This window comes from Triticum dicoccoides, chromosome 7B, assembly GCF_002162155.2.
Source record: "Triticum dicoccoides isolate Atlit2015 ecotype Zavitan chromosome 7B, WEW_v2.0, whole genome shotgun sequence".
NCBI classification, from domain to species: Eukaryota; Viridiplantae; Streptophyta; class Magnoliopsida; order Poales; family Poaceae; genus Triticum; species Triticum dicoccoides.
Window position 1 is genome coordinate 264,744,558 of NC_041393.1, and position 10,151 is coordinate 264,754,708.

At 53.8% G+C, this 10,151-nt stretch overlaps 1 protein-coding gene across 7 annotated transcripts in view; it reads right to left on the reverse strand.

Annotated features, from left to right (window-relative positions):
• LOC119338786 (YTH domain-containing protein ECT4-like) overlaps positions 1–10,151 on the reverse strand; it is a 30,685-nt gene that overhangs the window by 13,133 nt on the left and 7,401 nt on the right. For 3 of the 7 annotated variants that reach the window (XM_037611018.1, XM_037611023.1, XM_037611022.1), the window contains exons 2-3: positions 7,633–7,664; positions 7,322–7,499 (exon numbers count right to left, since the gene is read on the reverse strand). Coding sequence is in view for 2 of the 7 variants with exons in the window: in XM_037611023.1 (XP_037466920.1) it covers positions 7,322–7,499; positions 7,633–7,664 (210 nt within the window). In the remaining 5 variants the exon portion in view is untranslated. Of the gene's footprint in view, positions 1–7,321; positions 7,725–10,151 lie in introns of all 7 variants that reach the window. The other 4 variants (XM_037611019.1, XM_037611017.1, XM_037611020.1 and 1 more) reach the window with 3 other exon arrangements.

Below are 10,151 nucleotides of genomic sequence, written 5' to 3' on the forward strand. Positions count from 1 at the left end.
ATAAACCTTGTCTGCACTGTTGTCCGTTTTTGCTGCCACGGCACGTATTTTTCACTGCCATGGCACGTGTTTTTCGCTGCTATGGCAGCCGTTCTTCAGTCAGCGTTTTTAGCTCGTAGGCTCACCTGTTTTGAGCTATTCTTGCCACACTTTGATCCGTTCGTGGGATGCCACCAGCAAGTAGGGATCATGGGTTCCTTACGTCCTTTGTAACCCGAATAAAAGGAGAAAAAAGAAATCAGAAAAGTCACAATTGCACGTGGCGCAAAAAATCCTCTGTGTCTCTCTGTTCTTTGTATTCATGTGAGCGGAGAGAGTAAAGATTGCCGATACTTGGGATCAGAGCCTCGTTGAGAGATGGGTGATGACGACAAGCTGAAGGGGCAGCAGGCACCCCTCGGCGCACCGCGAGCTTAGATCACCAGCGTCAAGAAAGGGCAGGGGCAGATCATGCAGACTCGGGTGGTGCATGAAGGCGGCAGCACCCCTTAGCCGATGCTCACCGTACAAACAACAGGGATTGGGCCCTCCTGATGAAGGTGATGCTTGAGTGCCGGCATCTTTGGGTCGCGATCGAGTCTAGCACCACCGTCTATCAGCGACAACCGGCTCGCTCTTGAGGTGATCCTCCTCGGTGTTCCTCCGGAGATGATGGCGACGCTCGCTGCCAAGGCCACAGCCAAAGAGGCCTGGAACACCCTGAAGACGATGCGCCTCGGGGTAGCACGCGTGCGTGAGACCAAGCTTGCGACGTTGTCGAAGCAGTAGAGCGTCATCCGGTTCACCGACGGCGAGGCCGTGGACGATTTCGCCATGCGCATCATGAACATGGTGACACAAATGGCACAGCTCAGCGAGGCAGTGCCGTTGAAGCGCGTTGTCTCTAAGTTCTCTGTGTCGCAATACTCGCAGATCGCTCTGTCGATCGAGACCCTCTTCGACCTCGACATTCTAACCAGCGAGGAACTGACAAGGCGGCTAATGGCGGCGGAGGAGCGGTTCGAACTGAACCAAATCGACAACGGCATGGTGCGGCTGCTCCTTACTGAGAAGGAGTGGCTCGCTCGGTACAAGTTCGGCGGCTCAAACACCGGCGGCTCTGGGTCATGCTCCTCGAACAGGGGACAACGCTTGAAGGGCCGCGGCGGTGGCGGCGGGCATCACCGGGGTGCTGACAACAATGCTAGCGGCGGGAACAACGCCGCTGGCTGCGACAAGTGTCTCTACTGCGGCATCAAAGTTTTTTTACGAATACGCAAAGCATGCTATCTTTTTCATTGATAGAAGAAGAGAGAATGAGTACAAGTGAGGTAGAACACATGCACGAATGCAAGGCGTGAACACAGTGCCCAAAATAGAAAAGAAGAGAGACAGGGTGCTTGGCCCGAACAAGCAAACGACATAGCTAAGCCCACCAACTAGAGAGGCAGTCCAAACCAACGTAAAGTCACACAACCAATCCAGCACCGGGGACGCCGCGAGCATGCAAGACAACGCCTCCAGGAAGGAAAACAACATCGTGGCGTCATCGTCGTCTGATCTGAAGAATCAGACTTAGGGTTTTCCCTGGTGCTCGAAGATGGGTGCGGAGAGAGGCCATGACAACGTCCAGGAAGGGGACGGCACTCGCAAGTGTCGCCGTTGCCAGCATATGTGACGCCCTCGGTTCAATCGTACACTAATCATACACGCAAATGTGTACGATCAAGATCAAGGACTCACGGGAAGATATCACAACACAACTCTAGACACAAATTAAAATAATACAAGCTTTATATTACAAGCCAGGGGCCTCGAGGGCTCGAATACATCAGCTTAAATACAAACGAGTCAGCGGAAGCAACAATATCTGAGGACAGACATAAGTTAAACAAGTTTGCCTTAAGAAGGCTAGCACAAAAGCATCTACGATCGAAAAGGCAAGGCCTCCTGCCTGGGAGCCTCCTAACTACTCTTGGTCGTCGGCGTCCGTCACGTGGTAGTAGGCACCCTCGGGGTAGCAGCCGTCGTCAAAGGTGGCATCTGGCTCCTGGACTCCACCATCTGGTTGCAACAACCAAAAAAAAGAAAGAAGGGGGAAAAGGGGGAGCAAAGCAACCGTGAGTACTCATCCAAAGTACTCGCAAGCAAGGATCTACACTACATATGCAACATTATCAAAGGAAGGCTGTATATGTGGACTGGGCTGCAGAAATGCCAGAATAGAGAGAAGGTCTAGTCCTATCGAAGACTAGCATCTTCTGGAAACCACCATCTTGCAGCAAACAGGAGGGAGTAGGGTAGCATAAAGTAAAGCGGTAGTAGTGTTATCAACCTCGGCCAGAGATCCTTTCTCGACTCCCTGCGAGAAAGCAATCCCAGAGCCATACTATCCAGTTATCATCACAATCAAATCCTCATCACCATCCAGTTCTCATCACAAGTATCCAGTTCTAGTTGTATCGATCGGGATACAACTCCAAGTGTCCGTTACCGTAGGACAGGCTATGCATAGATTAGTTCTTCCCTGCAGGGGTGCACCAACTTACCCACCACGCTCGATTGACTCCGGCCGGACACACTTTCCAGGGTCATGCCCGGCCTCGGCCAAACAATACGCCGCAACCTGACCTAGACTTAACAGAGAGGTCGGCACGCCGGACTAAACCTATGCCCCCAGGGGTCATGGGCCATCTCCCCGGAAACTCCTGCACGTTGCGTACGCGGCCGGTGAGCAGACCTAGCTACCTCCTTCAACAAGGCAGGCGCTTGCGCAGTCCAACCCGGCGCGCGCCACTCAGTCGCTGACGTCTATTAAGCTTTGGCTGATGTATACGACGCAGAACGCCCATACTATGCCCACGTGATGGTTAGTGCTATCAGGCCAGAGGCCCCTCGGATCAAATATCCAAATCGTAGTGGATTAGGAACGCGCGGTAACAAGCAGAGACTCACGAAAGATGTGACCCCGTTGCCCCGTCTCGAGGACTTGCGGCAAGGGCTAAGAATGCCCGGCCACGCCTCGTAATTATCTCACGGGCACCTTCCAGGTCAACCCGTCTCCACATCACTTTCCAAGTAACAGTTGTAAAGTCCAAGTATCCGTGTGTCCAAACATCAATAGGAAAACCCAAGGAATCACCCTCGGTGGTTTCCACTCAATGTAATCATCAAGGTGAACGTAGAGGAATCACCCTCGAGGTTCACACTTGAGGGGTTGCACGACAGAGTCGTATCGGAAGTGGTTAAAGAGGAAATCACCCTCGATGACCACGACCGAATAGCTACACTACAGGGTTAACATCAGAAGTGTTGTAGAGGTCTCACCCTCGGCACTCGATAGTAACCCAGTAGTGTCGAGCAACTAAGGGGAAAGTGATGTGCGGTGTCGGGGCCTGGTCTTCGATCCCGTTGATCGGGTCTTCAATGATGAAGCAGGGGCAACAAGGACAAGGTGGGGGTCACTGATGGATCACTAACCAACCTATACTAAGCAGTTTAGGATAAGCAGGTAAGGTACAACAGTAGGTACAAAAGCAGGCTATGCATCAGAATAGGTGCAAACAATAACAGTAGCAAAATCTAATGCAAGCATGAGAGAATGGAATGGGCGATATCGGGATGATCAAAGGGGGGGCTTGCCTGGTTGATCTGGCAAGGAGGGGTCGTTGTCGACGACGTAGTCGATCACCGGGGCATCAGCGGCCTCGGGGTCTACCGGAGAGAAGAGGGGGAAGAAACAGTAAATACATAGCAAACAGAGGTAACACTAAGCATGACATGACGATACGTAGCGCTAAGCGTGCTCTAACGCGGTCCTAGACGTTATAGGTGAAGGGGGAAATCAACCGGGAAGGTGTTCCCGGTTCCGGACCTGTGTCAGACAGATGACCGGAGGGGGAAAGTTCCATGTTCAGCATGCTAGGGGCATGTGACAGATGAACGGACCGCATATTCGGATTCGTTGGATTTTTCTGAGCAACTTTCATATAGAAAACATTTTCATCCGAGTTACGGTTTAAAAGTTACGGATTTTCAAAGTTTAAACCAATTTCTGAATTATTTTAAAAGCAGAAAAGGTTTATTGCGCCAGTAGTGACGTCAGCATTGCGTCAGCTCTGCTGACCAGTCAAACTGACAGGTGGGACCCACCTGTCAGCCTATCTGTCTAACAGAGGCTTAACTAAGCTAACAGGGTTAGTTAGGGGGCGTGGGCCCCAGCAGTCAGTGACTGGTTAGGTTAACTAATTAGTTTTATTTATAAAACCGGTTTAGTTAATCTAATTACGTGGTGGGGCCCGCACGTCAGTGTCACAGAGAAGCCCAGTCTGCATGTTGACTGGTCAAACCAGTCAACAGGGTCCCGTGGGGCCCAGCGTCAGTGACTCAGGTGATGGGGCCCGCGCATCCATGTTGGTGGCTGCGCCAGGGAGGGCTCCGGCGACCAAGGCGACGGCGGCGCCTCGCCGGAGTTGGCCGGAGCCGTGCTACAGGGGGCCTCCGGACCTACGGCTTGGACCTAAGGGCGCGGCCCGGCACCGCGCACACGATGGTGACGATGACTGGCGTCGGGGACGACCGGAGCATCGCCGGCGACGGAAAAGGCGGCGACGACCTTCGGGCGTGTGATGGCGAAGGCGAAGCAGCGTGCTACGGAACGAAAGGAAGGGCTGGGGAGGATCCCCGTGGTGCGGCGAGTCCAACGGGCTTGAGCCCGTGACCAAAAGGTCACCGGAGTCTCGCCGGCGACGAGCTCCGCGGCGCTGCGTTCGGGCGCACGTGGGGAAGCAGCTAGGGGGCGCGCCAAGTAGGCAAGGAGAGGGAGAAGGTAGGAGAGCTCACCGAGCGGCACGCCGATGGCCCTTGGTAGTTTAGGAGCGCAGGGGAAGCCGGAATTCGAGGGATCTCGCCGGCGACAAGGGCGGAAGGGGACGAGCTCGTGCGACGTCAGCGGTGCTTCCCAGCTCCACCTGGGGGCACCAGACGACGGAGTCGACCCCGGCGGAGCTTCACGACAAGACGGCGGAGCGAGGCGGTGGCTGTGGCCGCGGTGACGACGGAGAACGGCGGCGAGCGCGCTCGGGAGAGGCGGGCGAGCGAGACAGGGTGGGGGAAAGAGCAGGTGGAGTGGGTGGTGCAAGTGGAGGCGGGGATCGAGGAGGCGAGGAGGCGCAAGCCTTATCCCCTCGCTCGGGCGATGCCGGCGAGGCGGGTCCGGCGGGGACGGGCGCGCTCTGCCTCGCCCGGTCGGAGGAACAGGAGGAGGGGGGAGAGCGACAGGAAAGGGGGAGTGGGCCGGCTGGGATGGGCCGACGGCCAGCTGGGCCTGTCTCTGCGGCCTTAGGCCCAGGGGCAGGGGGGTTTTCCTTTCCCTTTTTTTTTGTAAACAGCTTTTGCATTTTCTTTTCTTTTTCTTTTAGCCAATAAAGACTTTGCAAAAGATTATGCCATTGGACAAAATAATCTCAAAGAAATATTAGGCACTGCCCAAAAAGATTGTGAGGCTTTAGAAATAGTTTGCCATTTTCATAAATTAAAAAGGCATTTAATTTATTTCTTAGGCCACTGTTTGAAGTAGCTTAGGCCACTCAAACCTTTTTGCAAAAATGTTGGTTCACCACCAATATTAGTTGTGGAATATTCTGCACATGATGAACATTTTTGTTTTCATGTCTGAGCATTTTGAATTTCAGACAAAATTTGAATTTGAATTCAACTGGAATGTGAAAGAACATGAGACAATAATGATCAGGCACATGTTTAGCAAAAAGATTAACTTAACCCCAGGGGTTACTGTAGCATCATTACACCGGGGTGTTACAGCATAGGCAAGCCGAGAAGGGATTTTTCCCTGGCCTATGTCTGAGCAATCCCAAAGCCACCGGACGGGAACCAGGAGTCGGAAGCCACACATAGGTCAAAGAACCACCAGAACCAGAGGGGAGCCGCGCTGGACACGCGAACCTTGGACATGACGAGGGGTGGGGCAGCGAGGTGGCCGGGGTTGGGGGAGTCGGTTGGGCAAAAGGGGCCGATGCAGGGAACGCGACGGCGACCGATGACGCCTACAAGCCAGGAACTGGAGGAGTTGCAGATCCGGGCTGCCGGAGCCGAGGCCGTCAAGACACCGGCAAGCCATAGAGGCTGGAGGAGACGCAGCCTCAGTAGCGCCGGGGCCGGCGTCGCGCCAGAAGTGGCACCGGCAACCCAAGGACACTGGAAAACGCAGGTCGAGGGTCACAGGTCCGGAGCTACACCAGACACGGGAAAACGCAGGTCGAGGGCCGCGGGTTCGGAGCTACACCAGGGAGGGTTCCAACGCAAGGGCACGAGCGCCCGTACACCAGCAAGCACGCTGCATGGGCCGGCCAGCGCTGGGGAGGCACCACCGGAAGCACACCAAAAAGGCGCACCTTGAATCCATGGCCGCGGCTCGGATGGAGAAGAGCACCGTCGCGGCGCCGCAAGGACGGCCCGAGACCAGCAGAGGAGCACGCCAACCCAAATCTCGGGTCCAGCGCCGTCAGTAGAGAGGAAGCCGGCAGCAGGACGCACAGATCTGACACGGGGACAGGGCGAGGCGGATGCACCTCGCCAACGGCAGGAGCTCGCATCAGCCCGTGGCACGGAGGGCGGGCTAGGGCAGGGGTGTAGGAGGCCGCCAGGGATGCGCTGGCGCAGGGCGCGACCAGTGGAGGGCGGCCGGCAGGGGAGTCGAAGCTTGACGATGCGCCCCGCCACCACCATCCTGGGAGCCGGCACGGGCTTTGCCAGCCGCTCCTCCGGTGGTGGCGAGGTGGTGCGGTTCCGGGAGGGGGATTGTGGTGGTCGGGGCTAGGGTTCCCCCGCCGCATGTTCCCGATGCTGGATTCGTGGTTGTCTGACTTTACATTGGTTTGGACTGCCTCTCTAGTTAGTGGGCTTAGCTATGGCAGTTGTTCTTCATTTAGCGTTTTTAGCTCGTAGGCTTGTTTTGAGCAATTCTTCCAGCACTTGGATCCGTCCGTGGGATGGCACGACCAAGTAGGGACAGTGGGCATCACACGTCCTTTGTAGCCCGAATAAAAGGAGAAGAAAGAAATCAGAAAAGTCGCAATTGCACGCGGCGCAAAAGAATCCTCTTTAACTCTCTGTTCTTCGTGTTCGTGTGAGCCGAGAGTAGAGATTTCCGACAATATCAAAAGGGTAACTTTTAGTCGTAACTGTTGATCTGCACCGAGGGGAGCAGGGGGTACCGAAGCACACCTCAACAGTGTAAACATATGTTTTGCTTCACAAACAAGAGAATAACCATGCGATCAAAAGGTGCAACCTTGTAAATACAGCACAAAAGTGGCCTCACCTTGGTAATAGAATGGTTGTGCTTGCGAGGAATAAATGTGTTGTGGATATGCAGCCCTATGTTCCCCACCTATGTTGGATGTGACCGCCTGGACTTGTCCTTCACTTGGTAGATTGATAACACTTGAATCAAGTGAAATGGTAGGTTTAACAGTTTTCTCATCCTTCCTAGGAATGGTCTGGGTAGAAAAAGGTATACAATAGCAAAAAGGGTGAAAAACAGTAGACAGTTTCTATAGAATATCTGTAAAAATATAATCAAATAATGGCCTGCTCTTTAGTGTTACTACCGAGAACAGGTTTTTGCTCGACCTCGATTCTTGGCTCCGGTGAATCCATAGCGCCTAAAGCAGAAAGATTCAGCGACTTAGCTCAAGTCTCAAGAATGGTAAATTAGTGAGAGCCTATGTAAAACAGAAAAGATAAGGCTGTAAAATTAGCTCTGCACTTTGTAGAGTGCCAAAAATACTATAAAAGATCATTCCACGGCTCATGTGTTGTTCATACCTTTTTTGACCCTGCCATTTTAGAACAAAAGGCACAATCACAACAAAACTAGGCTAGAATGAAGCTAAGCTTGCATAAATAGACAAAAGTAACAAATGAGTATAGCTGCTTTGCACTATAGTTGCATCCTCGAATGCACGGATACTTCACTGACCTCGTGTACCCGTATCAGATACCGTATCCGATACTGATACGGCTCTGATACATGGTGGATACGTATCCTGTGAGTATCCAGAAATAAACGATTTAAAACAAACCCGATACCTGTTGGATACTTGGTGGGTGCTTCTTGGATACGGCCCAGCCCACATAACAAGAGATAACGAGTAACCAGGCAACCCTAGTCCGCCGACGCCCCATCCTTTCCCTCCCCCTCTTTCCTTCCGAGCTCCACAGGCCACAGCAGGCAGCGGCTGCTCACCCAGCGGCGGCAGCAGGCCGGCGGCGAGCCTACGAGGAGCTGCTCCTCCTTCCTCACCGACTCCCCGTCGTCCTCGTCTCCGACTCCCCCTCACCCTCAGCCCCTCTCACGCAGCAGCCCAGACCTCTTGTCAAGCTCGATCCTGGTGGCAGCTCATCGGTTGAGGTCGGCACAACCACCAACGTATGTACACTGAGTTGTTTAGCCGCCAGCCACCGTAGCTAAGCTCACTTCCTCTCTGTCTTCTCCTTTCTCCTCTCATGATGTATCTCCTCTGACCCCCTCCTCTAGATGGCTCCTCCTGCTGAGCCTACCAATCTAAGGGCTCCATTGTGGAGCCATGTTACAATTATAGAGAAATCACCAGCTGAGGTTGTAATGGCTCGAATTGCATTAGCACAAAACAAGACAAAGAATGTGTCCTTGCCTAGTGATTAAGCAAGTTTTGCTTCATCAAATGCAAGCACTGAGAAGAAGAGGGGAGAAGGACCAAATACTACATTACAGAATGTTTGGTGAGTGATTTACGCAAGCAATTGGATTAAAAAATTGCAAGATCTTTTTATTCTTGAGATATGCAATAAATGTACAGCCAAACCAATTATTTCATTTTCATGCATCTATATGATTATCTGTTGTTTCTAACTTCTATACTTTTTTGTTTTGAATTTAAAAGATAGTAAAACGTATCTCCGTATTGGCACTTTTTCAAAATGGCGAATTTACGTATCAGTATCGGTGCTTCGTAGGTTGCATCCAACATAAAATCCTGCCATTCAGCAACCTACCTACCACAGGAGTCACATGCACCACAGATGAATATTATTAACACAATGGTTATGCGCGCAGCACTCCAACTTGCTGTACGAATTCAGGCCACTTATTCAATTATTCTAGCCTAATTTATCATGAGGCTAACGGCATCAATCATGCATAACAAAGGCGGTTATGACCATCATTCAGTGCCATTCTTTCTTTCTTTTTTTGGTCAAACAGTACTATGTTGCAATTGAGGTCTCCCAAGGCCTCACACTTGGATCACCGGGTTTCTGCTATGATACAGGCATCCCACCACTGCCCTCTGCTTTAGTTCAGGCCTGCGCCAACTATTCACAAGACACGTACATGAGCATAACTATGGAGCAACGGGCTTTTGGATGGCTCTCCTCTCTCTCCCTCCCGCTCCTCTCTCCCCCCTCCCCTGCCCCTCCGCCGCCGTCCCTTGCTCCTCTGTGGTCGTCCCGGGCCCTGGTCCGCCCCCTCCCCCAAGTCTGGTTCTTCTCCCTCGGTACGCTCGCCGGTGTCGCGGGCTCCACTTCCTCCCCCAGCGTCGTTTGGCTCTCGCTTTTGGGCCCTCAATCCGATGAGGACTGCTCGTCGGAGGAGGCCTTGTGCTCGCCCTCGCCGGTCCTTCCTGTGCGGGCCTCCTCTCCGTCCGCTGCGCCCCGTTCCCGCAAGTTTGGGCCTGGAGGTCGGGGCCGGCCGGTGTCGCCCCCGTCGTCTGACGCTGGCTGGGTCCGGGTCTCTCGCCGCCGTCGCAAGTCTGGTAAGTTTTCCCTTCCCTCGCCCGGATCTGGGATCCTGAGTGCCGCTCCGGCCATGGTTTGCCCTCCCTCTCCTCCCTCTGCCTCTGCTCCGTCGTCTCCGGCGACGGCGGCGGCGGGATGCGTCATGGAGACGGCGGCGCCTGCCCTAGATCTGGTCTCCCACCCGTTGACTAGTGGGTCACGTGGTGGGCTGGTCGCTGGGCCTATTGGGCCTCCTGGTTCTTCTCTGGCTATCCAGCCCGCTCCTCCTATTCTGTGATCAGTTGACGATTTTCCCCCCTTCCTCTTGGGGGCCCGTGCGGCTCCCGCTTGCCTGTGTCCTCCCTCCCCCCTCCCCCGGCCCATGTGGCCCGCCA